Source organism: Chiloscyllium plagiosum, unplaced genomic scaffold (assembly GCF_037043375.1).
Source record: "Chiloscyllium plagiosum isolate Xiang-an unplaced genomic scaffold, Cpla_swu_hap1 HiC_scaffold_37, whole genome shotgun sequence".
Lineage (NCBI taxonomy): Eukaryota > Metazoa > Chordata > Chondrichthyes > Orectolobiformes > Hemiscylliidae > Chiloscyllium > Chiloscyllium plagiosum.
The window spans coordinates 39,833,322-39,849,107 of record NW_028270175.1 but is presented as its reverse complement, the minus strand read 5'-3'; the positions used below and the strand labels follow the sequence as shown (position 1 = coordinate 39,849,107).

Below are 15,786 nucleotides of genomic sequence, written 5' to 3'. Positions count from 1 at the left end.
TGTCTAAATGATCCCATGTCCATTAATATCAAGAATTTACCTTGATCTGCCAATATGATAGGTTTACATGAGGAATGATGGGAGCTATCTCTAATGGAACACCATCACTGGCATGGGCTAGTTGGGCAGAATGGCCTGTTTCTGTGCCATATTTCTTATGTAAGCTTGTGTAATGTAGTCATAAGGCAGCATGTCATTAGTGAAGTGTGGTTCCTGGCCCCCACAGATCGCACACACAGGCACTTCCAGCAGAGGTAGCAGTCACATGACCACGGCGAGCCAGTCAGTACATTAAAGATACAAAGGCATTTCTCCAAACACAGTTTAATTCATGGGGCCTTGACTAAGAAATGAACTTGTGATTCAATCCTCAGATGTAGTGATTCACAGGGGAAAGTGAGGACTGCAGATGGTGGAGGTCAGAGTCAAAACGTGTGGTGCTGGAAATGCACAACAAGTCAGGCAGCATCCGAGGGGCAGGAGAATCAAGGTTTCGAACATAAGCTGATCATTCCTGAAGAAGAGCTTATGCTTGAAATGTCAACCCTCCTGCTCCTTGGATGCTGCCTGACCAGAATCACACTTTTTATACTGATTCACACTTCAACTGAACCAAGACTGAATGTAAAAATCAACAAATGTGGCTGAGTTGACATAAACATATAAAATAACATTTGCAGTGAGTCTCACTTCACTTCTACATTAACATCCCTCCTCGCTAGTCCTCTAAGATAATCCACCCTTATTGACCAAGCTGGTTAGGAGAACCCGTGAATGGGAGCCAGATAGGCAAAACATGAAGTAAAAGCTACATAATAAACCCTGCTGCTATTCTCAATGCATGGAGGTTGATAAAGACCTGGAAGGAGAGAAGTTATCAAAGGTGATTAGTCCTCAGGAGGAAGCCATCTTGAAATGAAACTTCATCTTTGGAAAGTTATCGATCGTCAGGTGATCATATCCTGCAAGTATAAATAATTTATCCAGAAACAGGTAATAGCTGGAGATCGAGCCTGTTAAAGTGTGAGTCAACATAAATACTAATACATTGGGGTTGACTTGGACTCTTTTTCTTTGCTATATCAAACTGAAGGTCAGCATAAAGCTAGCCAGGCTCCAACCACCTTCCCTGTGGGAAAATGTACGGGAAATGTCATCTCTCACAATATCTACCAAGAAATGGCAGCGATTTATTTAATCGTCAGCTGGAGAGCATCCTGCTTCAGGTTTTGAGAGGAGTGTTGCTTTTCCTAATCTCCGGGCAAGTCAGGATAAGTGTTAACACGTTTGTGATCCAAAATGTCAACCAGACTTGAAATAGTTACGTTTCGACAGACAGTATAGTTAATACACACCAGGTAGTGGAGACAGCATTGAAAACGCCATCCCATTCTCCCAATTCCTTCGTCTCCGCCGCATCTGCTCCCAGGAGGACCAGTTCAAAATACGTACAACACAGATGGCCTCCTTCTTCAAGGACCGCAATTTCCACCCCGACGTGGTCGACGGTGCCCTCCACCGCATCTCCTCCACTTCCCGCTCCTCCGCCCTTGAGCCCCGCCCCTCCAACCGCCACCAGGACAGAACCCCACTGGTCCTCACCTACCACCCCACCAATCTCCATGTACAGCGCATCATCCGCCGTCACTTCCGCCACCTCCAAACAGACCCCAGCACCAAGGATATATTTCCCTCCCCTCCCCTATCAGCTTTCCGTAGAGACCACTCCCTCCGCGACTCCCTTGTCAGATCCACACCCCCCACCGACCCAACCTCCACTCCCGGCACCTTCCCTTGCAACCGCAGGAGGTGCAACACTTGCGCCCACACCTCCCCCCTCACTTCTCTCCAAGGCCCCAAAGGAAACTTCCATATCCGCCACAGATTCACCTGCACCTCCACCCACATCATCTACTGCATCCGCTGCAGCCGGTGTGGCCTCCTCTATATTGGGGAGACAGGCCGCCTACTTGCGGAGCGATTCAGAGAGCACCTCTGGGCCACCCGGACGAACCAACCCAACCAACCTGTAGCACAGCATTTCAACTCCCCCTCCCACTCCACCGAGGATATGCAGGTCATTGGACTCATCCACCGCCAAACCACAACAACCCGACGGTCGGAGGAGGAGCGTCTTATCTTCCGACTGGGAACCCTCCAACCGCAGGGGATGAACTTGGACTTCACCAGTTTCTTCATCCCCCCTCCCCCCACCTTGTCTCAGCCGGATCTCTCCAGCCCGGCACCGCCTTCCTGACCTGCAGTCTTCTTCTTGACCTCTCCGCCTCCATCCTACTCCGACCTATCACCCTCACCTTGACCTCTTTCCACCTATCACATTTCCAATGCCCCTCCTCCAAGTCCCTCCTCCCTACCTTTTATCTTCTCCTGCTGAACACTCTCTGCTCATTCCTGAAGAAGGGCCTGTGCCCGAAACGTCGAATCTCCTGTTCCCTGGATGCTGCCTGACCTGCTGTGCTGTTCCAGCAATAAAGTTTCAACTTTGATCTCCAGCATCTGCAGACCTCACTTTCTCCTCGGAGACAGCATTGAAAGCAGAGCTGGCCTGAACTATTGGTTTTAGGGAGGTTCCCAGGCAGCGACACAGCCGCAATTTAATGCAGATGGCAGCACCCAATGGTTTTAACATACATACACAGAACTTCAGCCATTCATAATCTTCAACAATTGACATGTTTTCACATGTACACTGACAACATCAGCTTTACCTCACCATCAACTCTCTCGATTTCTCCACTGTCGCTAATTCACCAGGGGGTGGCCTATCTTTTACCCAGTAAGGATGAGCAGAAACTCCCTGCTGTTGAATATTGGGAAGTCTGAAGCAAGGATAGGGAGAGAAATCAGAGCCCTCGACTCGGCCCTTGCCCAGGAGCCCGCTCTGTCCATCATGACCGCCCCCACCCCACTCCCCCTCACCCCGCCGCAACTTCCAGGCCAGGTCTCACTCCAAGCACAGTGGGGGCCATTTTGGAATCCTCGGCCCAATTATCCTGTCCTTGACCCATGGCTCAGGCCATTGCTTTTGCTCCCCGGTCCAAATTCTGCTGCTGAGCTATTGACTCCAGCCCTCTCCATGGCAATAGTTTGAAATCAAACCAATCTCTTTGCAACCTTGGTATCACAACTGACCCTGAGATGAGCTTTAAACTATCTATTTTTCCCAATTGCCTCCGATTACCACCTCTATAACATTGCCTGATTTTGGTCTCACAACAGCTCATCCCCTGCTCAAACCCTGATACCTGTGCCTTCAAGTTATCCTGAGACCCCACTGTCCATGGGTGGAATGAAAACAAAAGTCTGTCTTGGCGCCACCTGAAATGGAAGACCCTCAGCTTTAATTATTTAGGGAGAGAATTCCACTTGATAAAGTTTAGACAAGTGAATGCAATGTGGAATAATGGCAACTAATGTGAAATAATGTGAAAATAATGGAATAATGCTCAAGGGATCAAAATAAGGTAAAGTCATAATACAGAAACAGATCATTCTGTCCAACTTCTCCATGCCAACCATATATTCTAATCTAATCTAGTCCCATTTGCCAGCAATTGGCCCATATCCCTCTAAACCCTTCCAATTCATGTACCCATCAAAATGCCTTTTAAATACTGCAGTTATACCAGCCTCCACCACTTCCTCTGGCAGCTCATTCCATGCATGCACCACCCTCGACATGAAGACTTGCTCCTCAGGTCCCTTTTAAATCTTGCCCCTCTCACCTTAAATCTATGCCCTCTAGTTTTGGATGCCACCATCTTGGGAAAAAGACCCTGCCTATTCAGCCTATCCATATGATTTTATAAACATTTAGCTTCCAATGCTCCAGGGAAAACAGCCCCAGCCTATTGAGCCTCTGCCTGTAGCTCAAAGCGTCCAACCCTGGCAACATCTTTGTAAATCTTTTCTGAACCCTTTCAAGTTTCACAAAACACAGTACCTCACATTTATCTAAATTCAGCTGCATCTGCCACTCCTCAGCTCGTCGGCCCATTTAGGGTCATAGTCATAAAGGTATACAGCGCAGATATAGACCCTTCAGTCCAACTTGATTATGCCAACCAGATATCCCAACCTAATCTAGCACTTGGTCCACATCCCTCTAAACCCTTCCTATTCATATATCCATCCAGATGCCGTTTAAATGTTGCAATTGTACCAGCCTCCACCACTTCCTCTGGCAGCTCATTCCATACACGTACCACCCTCTGTGTGAAAAAATTGTCCCTTAGGTCCCTTTTACATCTTTCCCCTTTCACCCTAAACCTATGCCCTCTAGCTCTGGACTTCCCCACCCCAGGAAAAAGACTTTGTCTATTTATTCTATCCATGACCCTCATGATTTTATAAATCTCTCTGCGGTCACCCCTCAGCCTCTGAAGCTCCAGGGAAAACAGCCCTAGCCTATTCAACCTCTCCCTGTAGCTCAAATCCTCCAACGCTGGTAACATCCTTGGAAATCTTTTCTGAACCCTTTCAAGTTTCACAACATCTTTCCGATAGGAAGGAGACCATAATTGTACGCAATATTCCAACAATGGTCTAACCAATGTCCTGTTCAGCCGCAACATGACCTCCCAACTCCTGTACTCGATACTCTGACCAATAAAGGAAAGCATACCAAACGCCTTCTTCACTATCCTATCTATCTGCGACTCCACTTTCAAGGAGCTATGAACCTGCTCTCCAAGTTCTCTTTGTTCAGCAACACTCCCTAGGACCTTACCATTAAGTGTATAAGTCCTGCTAAGATTTGCTTTCCCAAAATGCAGCACCTCACATTTATCTGAATTAAACTCCATCTGCCACTTCTCAGCCCATTGGCCCATCTGGTCCAGATCCTGTTGTAATCTGAGGTTAGTTTCTTCGCTGTCCACTACACCTCCAATTTTGGTGTCATCTGCAAACTCATTAACTATACTTCCTATGTACATATCTAAATCATTGATATAAATGATGAAAAATAGTGGACCCAGCACCAAGCCTTGTGGTACTCCACTGGTCACAGGCCTCCAGTCTGAAAAACAACCATCCACCACCACCGTCTGTTTTCTACGTTTGAGTCAGTTCTGTATCCAAATGGCTAGTTCTCCCTGTATTCTATGAGATCTGACCTTGCTAACCAGTCTCCCATGGGGAACCTTGTTGAATGCCTTACTGAAGTCCATATAGATCATGTCCACCGCTCTGCCCTGATCAATCCTCTTTGTTACTTTTTCAATTGATCAAGATTCTGTTGTACTCTGAGGTAACCTCCTTTACTGTCCGCTATACCTCCAATTTTAGTGTCATTTGCAAACTTACTAACCATGTCTCCTACAGTCACATCTTTATCATTCATAGAAATGATGGAAAGCAGTAGACCCAGCGCCGATCTGTGTGGCACAACACTGGTCACAGGCCTCCAGTCCCAAAAACAACCCTCCACCACCACCCTCTGTCTCCTACCTTCAAACACATCTGAATACCATCAGACAGAAGGTGATTACTAGAGAGTTCAACAAAACACAGTCAGATTTTGCTTCTTTTCATAAATATCTAAAATCTTATGCAACATCAGAGGTGAAATCTTTGATTTTATTTTGCCTGCTAGACTGAAAGGAATTCTTTTGTTCAGGGTCTAATACAGCCAGGGATTTTGGAGTGACTTTACCTGGGATGAATCCGCAAATGAAATTTAGATGAGAAATCAGCAGAAGCAACACAAACTCCATGGCACTTCCTTGAGATTTAATTCTGTCTTCAGTGATCAAATTTCCAGTTCGACCGCATCAAACTCCTTAAAGATTCTCTGAAAAAAAGGAAGTTTTGTTTTAAAACTGTGTTATTAAAGTGGTGTGAGGATAACAAGAGCAATTCACAAACTATGTCAATATTATGCCATCCCTGCATGTTGAGACAAATACAGCAGCAAACTTGCATCAATGACTCGGTGTAAACTTAGTCAACTTTTCAGACAACGCCAAAATAGGTGGGGTGCTGTAACCGAGTCTTACGAGTTACAGGGTGGGTGTGCGAACAATCGGTGAGTTATCAGGAATTCTGTGAAATCCTCGTTAAACTGTACAGGGCACCGGTCAGACCACTCCTTGTGGTCTGGACCAAGTTCTGATTATGGAGGGCATTGCTATCCAGTGGCAAAGAGCCAGAGGCTGTCCTCCAGTCTCTGAAAGTAAGCAGGTAGGTGCAGTGAATGCTCTGTCGGTCTTCCTATTGAGAGGATGCGGGTGCAAGAGCAGGGATGTTTCGCTGCAACTCTGCAGGTGAGACCACACCCTGAAGTGCTGTCTGCAGTTTTGGTCTCCTTATCTGTGAAAGGATAAGGAGATGCAGGGATTGCAACAAAGACTGATTCCTGGGATGGTGGGACTGACGTTTGAAAAGAGATTGGATTGGTTAGGAAGATATTCACTGGAGTTCAGAAGAATGAGGGGGGTGTCTCATCGAGGCCTATATAAAATTGAAACAGGGTTAGACAGGGTAAACTGACAGGGTAAATTGGGGTGGCACAGTGGCTCAGTGGTTAGCACTGCTGCCTCACAGTGCCAGGGACCCGAATTTGATTCCAGCCTCTGGCAACTGTCTGTGTGGAGTTTGCACATTCTCTCTGTGTCTGGGTGGGTTTCCTCCGGGTGCTCCGGTTTCCTCCCACAGTCCAAAGGTGTGCAGCTGGTGAATTGGCCGTGCTAAATTGCCCATGGTGTTAGATGCATTAGTCAGGGGTAAATATGAGGTAGGGGACTGGGTCTGGGTGGGTTACTCTTCAGAGAGTCGGTGTGGACTTGTTGGGCCGAAGGGCCTGCTTCCATACTGTAGGGAATCTAATCTAAATGCAGAAAGGATGTTCCCAATGAGCGAGGAGGTGAGAGCCAGGGATCACAACTCAAAGATGAAGGGGTGATGAAGAGAAATGACTTCATCCCCAGAACCTGTGGAACTCTCTGCCACAGAAAGCGGTCAACACCAAAACATCGAATATTTTCAAGAAAGGGTTAAATATCTTTCTTAGAGCTAAAGAGATCAAAGGCAAAGATTGGAATAGGGGCCTGAGTTGGACCATGACCATATTGAATGGCAAAACAGGCTCAAAGGGCTGAATGGCCTACTCTTGCTCCTATATATGTATCTATGTTGGGGCCTCGTGTTAGACTGGGAGAGAAATTTGGTTGAGAAGGTGATGCAAAACAGTTGAGAGGGGGCAGGCTGCCCAGTGTACACCATGATACTTAGTTCCATTAACTGCAATAGAGGTGTCGGCTGATTGGTTTGGGTGGGAGGGTTTTATTACTAGGCTTGTGCACCCCAGCTAACACTGCGTGGAAATGGGCTCAAATTGCAACACAGGAGCTTGCGGAAGTTAAACTCAGTAACTTAAAAAGAAAACAGCCAGGAATTGAAAGCCCATCGCAGTAATACTGACTCTGAAATGATCGCTTCAGTGACCCATCTGGTCCATTCATGCGGAATCTGCTGTCTTTCCCCAATCTGGCCTACCTGTGACTCCAGACCCACGCACACTTAACCACCTTCAGAAATAGCCCAGCAGGTCACCCACGTTCAATTCGGGACAGTCGACAAATGCTCGGTTTACCAGAAACACCCACATCTCATAAAAGGCAAAGATGCAAATATTTAATCCAGGTTATATCTTTAAACTAAAGAGGGATATTCAAACTATGCCATTTCATACTAGTTCAGGTAAAATGAGAAAGATGTTTTCTTGCACAGATGCAGTGATGAAATCGTTGACACAGTGCAATCCAGCAAATATCTATTAAATGAAAAGACACAGCTGATAGGAGAGAGAATTGTGCTACTCCTCAGAGATAGACTTAGATAGGCCGAATGGCCATCCACATCCATTAAGGTTAGTCAGCTGGCAGCACCACTGACAGTGGTTAGGGCCTACCTGTGACTCCAGACCCACGCACACTTAACCACCTTCAGAAATAGCCCAGCAGGTCACTCAGTTCAATTCAGGACAGTCAACAAATGCTCGGTTTATTGTCACGTACTCAAATGAAATCTTTACAAGTCACCACATAAAATAAAGTCATCCATGCCTCTCATGGTTTTATAAACCTCTATCAGGACACGTGTCAACCTCCTACACTCCAGTAAAAAAAGTCCCAGTCTATTTTTATAATTCAAACCTACCAAACACTGATAACTCTTTTCTGAACCCTCTCCAATGGAGTAACATCCTTTCTATATTCTGTAACCATTCCATAAATCTCCAGTTTGGACAATGATAATCTTCTTCACTGTGTGCCCATTGTGGGGTAAGTGTTCATCTGGAAACAAGAAAGAGCTCCCCAACCTTCCTGAAGAAACCCATGGTGCATCCCATGCAGTACAAAGATGTTTAATACCTCACAGTCAGAGGTCTGTCTATACCGCATCAGCATGTCAGTTTAGGTTGTATCTTCCAACATCTAGAATGGGCCTTGAACCCTTACCCTTCAGTCTCCCACCGCCATTACCATTACCACTAGTTCACAGGACAGGATTTTTTTAAAGGTTAGATTAGATTCCCTACAGCATGGAAACAGGCCCTTTGGCCCAATACGTTCACACCGACCCTCCGAAGGGTAACCCATGAGACGCGGCACGGTGGCTCAGTAGTTAGCACTGCTGATTCATAGCACCAGGGTCCAAGGTTATAGATTCCAGCCTCGGACAACTGGCTGTGTGGAGTTTGCACATTCTCCCTGTGTGGAGTTCCTCCCACAGTCCAAAGATGTGAAGGTTACGTGAGTTGGCCCTGCTAAATTGCCCATAGTGTTAGGTGCATTAGTCAGAGGGAAATGGGGCACTCTGCAAAGGGTCGGTGTGGACTAGTTGGGCCAAAGGGCCTGTTTCCACGCTATGGGGAGTCTTATCTCAGACCCTTTTACCTCTGACTAACGTGCCTAACGCTATGGGCAACTCACCTAACCTGCACATCTTTTGGAATGTGGGCGGAAACCGGAGCACCCAGAGGAAACCCACGCAGACACAGAGAGAATGTTCAAACTCCCCTCAGACAGTCGTACGAGACTGGAATCGAACCCGGGTCCCTGGCGCTGTGAGGCAGCAATGCTAACCTTTGAGCCACCATGCTGCCCTAGGTGTTCTTTGAGTCTATAAATGTGGGTCAGCCAAATTAAAAATGTGCTGCCTACAACAAAACCCATTCTTATGCAAGGCAAATTGTGGGAGTTTCTTCATTCTGGTCATAGCAGAGAACTAATGAAGTGTAAAGATACTAATACTGAATGATAGCAGCCAGACAGCAGTAAGAGGGAACTGTGTGACCAGGGATTCTGTAATAAGCATCTGGATTTTTATGAATAGTGGCATAGGGTTTTGTTTGTCTCTTATTCGTTCATGGGATGCATGGGTTGCTGGTGGGCCTGCATTTATTAGTCATCCTTCATACCCCTGAGAAAGTGGTAGTGAGGTGCCTTCTTGAACCACTACAGTCCACATGCTGTAAGGAGATCCACAATGTCCTTAGGGAGGGAACGCCAGGATTTTGACCCAGCAATACTCAAGGAACATTGATATATTTCCCAAGACAGGATGGTGAGTGGCTTGGAGGGGATCTCACAGGTGTTGCACTGTGTACCTTGTCTTTCTAGAAGGAAATGGTTGTGGGTTTGGAAGGGGTTGTTGAAGGAGCCTCAGTGAATTTCTGCCGTACACCTTGTGGATGGTACACACTGCTGCTACTGAGCGTTGGTGGGTGGAGGGAGTAAGTATTTGTGGGTGTGGTGCCAATCAAGCGGGCTGCTTTGCCCTGGATGCAACAAAATCAAAGAATTTGTGTAGAACAACAAGTTCAACTTTGATTGGAGTGCTGTGTGCCATTCCAGGCCTTCCATTTAAGAAGGATGTGAGGACATTAAAGTGAATTGAGGAAAAAAGTTAATAAGAATGGTCTCAGGGATGAGGAACCTAACATAAACGAGTTGTTTGGAGAAATTAGGGCTCTTTATCCTGGAGAAGAGAATGTCAAAAGGAGATTTAAAAACCCAAAAAACTGCAGATGCTGTAAATCAGAATCAAAAAACAGGAATTGCCGGAAAAGCTCAGCAGGTCCAGCAGCATCTGTGGAGCGAAATCAGAGTTAACGTTTCAGAGTGAGTGACCCTTTCTCCGAGGAAGGGTCACTCTCAACCATTAACTCTGGTTTTGCTCCAAAGATGCTGCCAGACCTGCTGAGCTTTTCCGGCAATTTCTGATGGAGTTCTTGAAAGAACATTTGGTGGAAGGGTTCAAAGTCAATGAGGTAATTGGACAAGGTAAATTGAGTAAAGTATTCCCATGTCTGGAAGTACCAGAGGCACAGATTCCAAATCACCAATAAAGTCAGTAATGGCAGCAAGGGAGTGGGGGTAGTGGAGGGAGGGGGAGGGGTTCAGATTACAGATGTTTTTGCAAATGATAGAGGGAGAATGGAAATCTGAAAGCCATCAACAGAGAAGCAGGAACCGTCGAAGAGGTGAAGTCTGATATAATGAAAAAATGGGTAAGAGTTTCAGTGCAATAGAGAAGAAGTCAAGTCAGAGGCAGGTCATGTGACAGATCTGAGATCAAAGGGTCATGGCAATGGACAGTTGCGAGGTTCAGCTCAGTGTCAATTAAGGTACCAAGTTTGCACAGACGCTAATCCAAGAGATTGGCTCAGCCACGAAGGAAGACGGTTTATGTCTCTGCAACCCCTGTTTTGGTGCTGAATGTATAAAAAAAAATTGCCTGTTCTGACTGACTGACTGACGGCAATCATTTTCAGAGACAATCACGTACCATCAGGATTTCAAGCCACACTTCAATACAAAACATAAGAAGACTTGTATTTGGTCCCGATCAAGGCATGGATCATGGATCAGGCATGTGAGTATTGGTACCCTGTCACATCCTGTGTCACTGGACACAGCCAAGGTACAGGGAGACCTGGAGCATCAGGCCCACGTTATAAGAGCTGCCTTAATCAATATAAAAGCATTCTATTTGTGCCTTCTGTGTTTACCTCTGACAGGCCACAATAACAGAAAGAGACAAAGACTGGCATTCCTCTTGTGCTTAGAACATTCCGTAGTGCCTCATACTCACTGAAAGACTGCTGTAGTGCTGGGAGTTAGCCAGCAATCTCCCCAGGGCAGGGCCAAAGTATGAAGGTGACAGACATCCAGACAGCCTGCTACCCTGAGATCACTTGAGAATTACATCCTGACAAGATGTGTAGGCAAATCGGAAAGCTACAAAAACACCAGGATATTACAATTCCAAATGCTGAGGGTGAGATTTGTTTCTCAAATCTACTTCATGAATCACCGGTTGGAATGGGTTGATAATGGGAACGGTTCCGCCACAGACTGTTCAATAGCACCTCCTCACACTGTTGGAACAGCTCCGTCACATTTACATCGCGACTGACTGCGGCTCGATCAGTGCCAGGCTGTGCCCTCGGGCTCAGAAGGTGGCAGAGCAGGTTAGGGAAGCGATCCTTGATGACAGAGGGAATCATTGGTTGGGTTGGGAGATTGGGAGGGAGAGGACAAGCAAGAAGGTGGAGTTGAGGCAGCGGTCGGATCAGCCGTGACCTTAATTAACAGCACTGAGGTCTCAAGGGGCCGAATGGCCTAGTCCTCCTTCCAAACTGTGTGTCTCTGGGATTGCGGATCATTCCTACAGTAGCCAGCTCCACATCATAACCAACATTTAACATCATGTGCCTTCATTTTAAAACTCCTGCTCTGGTTAAGAAGACATTTAGCAAGCTTGTCTTCATCGCTCAGTCCTCTGTATATAGGAGTTGGGTTGATGTTGTACAGGACTGTGGAGAGATGTGTTCACTCTGTTATAGGAGGAGAGGGTTCAGACTGGAGGGTGTGAGTTATTGGGAGAACTGAGTAGGCTGAGACTCTTTTTCACTGGAGTGTAGGAGGTTGAGGGATGACCTTATGGAGGTTTATAAAATAATGAGGGGTATAGATAAGGTGAGTGGCAGGTATCTTTTCCCAAGGGTTGGGGGAGTTCAAAACTAGGGGACATATTTTTAAGGTGAGAGGAGAAAAGTTTGAAAAAGACTTGAGGGGCAATGTTTTTACACAGAGTGGTTTGTGTGTGGAATGAACTTCCAGAGAAAGTGGTAGGTGTGGGTACAGTTACAACATTTAAAATACATTGAGATAAGTACACGAATAAGAAAGATTTGGAGGGATGTGGGCCAAGCGCAGGTAGGTGGGACTAGTTAAGTTTGGGATTGTAATTGGCATGTACTGGCTGGACTGAAGGGTCTGTTTCCGTGGTTTGTGAGTGTATGACTATCTCTTCCCCTGTGGCTAGGGGGAGGGGTAAAGAATGGGCATCCCAACAGGATTTTCTGTGGACCAGGTTAGTGTTCTCGAAATGCTTGTTCCTCAGGCCAACTGAACTATGGCTGCCTCCAATGTTGGTTGCTATCCAATGTTGTTTACAATAGCATTGGAGACAGCCCTCTGAGCTAGGTATTTGGCAATGCCCACTGTGCCAGTATCTGGGGTTCACCTCTGAAGGCACTCAAGCTAAATGGGTCGAGAGTGTGGCACTGGAAAAGCATAGCAGGTCAAGTAGCATCCGAGGAGCAGGAGAATCGACGTTTCGGACAAAAGCCCTTGCCCAGTTTTAGCTGGCACCACACCCATCTCCATATATTCCACCCACAGTACATTCGTAACTCACTGAGCCCCCATGTACACCATGTATTCATTAGACCCCAGGGTATGTGCTTATGGAGTGAAATACCACAGTGGCTGGCAAGCTGAAATAAGAGCAAAGATAAAGTCTCAACATCCCGGCAGGTATGGCAGCATCGATAGACTGAGATAGACAGAAGATTTCAGGTCTCTCGCCTTTCACATGAAAACTGAAGGGGAATAGAGATTTAAGGGTTTTTAAGCCAGTGACAGGGAATTATTGGGAAAGCAAAAGAGAAGTTTTTGCGATAGGGTGGAGGGCAGGGGAGATTACATAACAACTAATTTATGGTGCACAATCCAAGAAAAGTGCTAATGGATATTGTGAAGCTGCAAATGTATAGTATTATGTCAATATTATATATAATTAAGATTCCTGTTTTAAAGAAGTGGCACCTTGAAGTTATAGATGCCGCCTGGTCTTTTGTGAGTCAGCCTTGGCACACCTGAATGGTAGGCAATGCTATCTGAGTTGTTTTTTTCTTCATTAATGGAGTATGGGCACTGGCTAGACCAGCGGTCCTTGCCTCTCCCTAGTTACCCAGAGGAAAGTAAAAAGTCAACCACATTGCTGTGGGCCTGGAGTCACATGTAGGCCAGACTGGTGAGGATGGCGGATTTCCTCCCCTAAATGATTTCAGTGAACCATTTGGGATTTTCCAACAATCAACAATGCTTGTACTCATAGATTATTAAGCCCCAACTCACAGCTGACTAAATCCAAATGTGTGTGTGTGTGTGTGTGGGGGGGGGGGGGGATCAGTGACTGATGTTTTCCTTAGATATGTGCGACAATTTCCCTCTGTGACGATTGCATTTCAGATTCTAGTCTGACATCTCCTTGTATGAAGACATCCTTTGCCAATCCCAAGTACAAGACTGCGGTGGATCCTTATGTGAATTGATTAAATACCACTCATTGGCCAGCACTGTCTGACCCGGTGTTTGGGTAGATCCTCACTGACCCGGTGTTTGGGTAGATCCTCACTGACCCGGTGTTTGGGTGGATCCTCACTGACCTGGTGTTTGGGTAGATCCTCACTGACCCGGTGTTTGGGTTGATCCTCACTGACCCGGTGTTTGGGTTGATCCTCGCTGACCCGGTGTTTGGGTAGATCCTCACTGACCCGGTGTTTGGGTTGATCCACACTGACCCGGTGTTTGGGTAGATCCTCGCTGACCCGGTGTTTGGGTAGATCCACACTGACCCGGTGTTTGGGTTGATCCTCACTGACCCGGTGTTTGGGTAGATCCTCACTGACCCGGTGTTTGGGTTGATCCTCACTGACCCGGTGTTTGGGTAGATCATCACTGACCCGGTGTTTGGGTTGATCCTCACTGACCCGGTGTTTGGGTTGATCCTCGCTGACCCGGTGTTTGGGTAGATCCACACTGACCCGGTGTTTGGGTAGATCCTCACTGACCCGGTGTTTGGGTGGATCCTCACTGACCCGGTGTTTGGGTTGATCCTCACTGACCCGGTGTTTGGGTAGATCCTCACTGACCCGGTGTTTGGGTAGATCCTCACTGACCCGGTGTTTGGGTTGATCCTCACTGACCCGGTGTTTGGGTGGATCCTCACTGACCTGGTGTTTGGGTAGATCCTCACTGACCTGGTGTTTGGGTAGATCCTCACTGACCCGGTGTTTGGGTTGATCCTCACTGACCCGGTGTTTGGGTAGATCCTCACTGACCCGGTGTTTGGGTAGATCCTCACGGACCCGGTGTTTGGGTTGATCCTCACTGACCCGGTGTTTGGGTAGATCCTCGCTGACCCGGTGTTTGGGTAGATCCACACTGACCCGGTGTTTGGGTAGATCCTCACGGACCCGGTGTTTGGGTTGATCCTCACTGACCTGGTGTTTGGGTTGATCCTCACTGACCCGGTGTTTGGGTAGATCCTCACTGACCCGGTGTTTGGGTAGATCCTCACTGACCCGGTGTTTGGGTAGATCTACACTGACCCGGTGTTTGGGTAGATCCTCACTGACCCGGTGTTTGGGTAGATCCACACTGACCCGGTGTTTGGGTTGATCCACACTGACCCGGTGTTTGGGTAGATCCTCACGGACCCGGTGTTTGGGTTGATCCTCACTGACCCGGTGTTTGGGTAGATCCTCACTGACCCGGTGTTTGGGTAGATCCACACTGACCCGGTGTTTGGGTAGATCCTCACGGACCCGGTGTTTGGGTAGATCCTCACTGACCCGGTGTTTGGGTATATCCACACTTACCCGGTGTTTGGGTAGATCCACACTGACCCGGTGTTTGGGTTGATCCTCACTGACCCGGTGTTTGGGTAGATCCTCACTGACCCAGTGTTTGGGTTGATCCACACTGACCCGGTGTTTTGGTAGATCCACACTGACCCGGTGTTTGGGTTGATCCTCACGGACCCGGTGTTTGGGTAGATCCACACTGACTCAGTGTTTGGGTAGATCCACACTGACCCGGTGTTTGGGTAAATCCTCACTGACCCGGTGTTTGGGTAGATCCACACTGACTCGGTGTTTGGGTAGATCCACACTGACCCGGTGTTTGGGTAAATCCTCACTGACCTGGTGTTTGGGTAGATCCACACTGACTCGGTGTTTGGGCAGATCCTCACTGACCCGGTGTTTGGGTAGATCCTCACTGACCCGGTGTTTGGGTAGATCCACACTGACCCAGTGTTTGGGTAGATACTCACTGACCCGGTGTTTGGGTAGATCCTCACTGACCCGGTGTTTGGGTAGATCCACACTGACCCGGTGTTTGGGTAGATCCTCACTGACCCGGTGTTTGGGTAGATCCTCACTGACTCAGTGTTTGGGTAGATCCACACTGACCCGGTGTTTGGGTAGATCCTCACTGACCCGGTGTTTGGGTAGATCCTCACTGACTCAGTGTTTGCGTAGATCCACACTGACCCGGTGTTTGGGTAGATCCTCACGGACCCGGTGTTTGGGTAGATCCACACTGACCCGGTGTTTGGGTAGATCCACACTGACCCGGTGTTTGGGTAGATCCTCACTGACCAGGTGTTTGGGTTGATCCTCAC

General features: G+C 47.4%; 1 protein-coding gene across 4 annotated transcripts in view; it reads right to left on the bottom strand.

Moving 5' to 3' along the window:
* LOC122540199 (alkaline phosphatase) overlaps positions 1-15,786 on the bottom strand; it is a 152,018-nt gene that overhangs the window by 62,620 nt on the left and 73,612 nt on the right. For all 4 annotated transcript variants that reach the window (XM_043675573.2, XM_043675572.2, XM_043675571.2 and 1 more), the window contains one exon: positions 5,678-5,815. In XM_043675573.2, coding sequence (XP_043531508.1) covers positions 5,678-5,738 — 61 coding nt within the window. In that variant the 5' untranslated portion in view covers positions 5,739-5,815. The remainder of the gene's footprint in view (positions 1-5,677; positions 5,816-15,786) is intronic.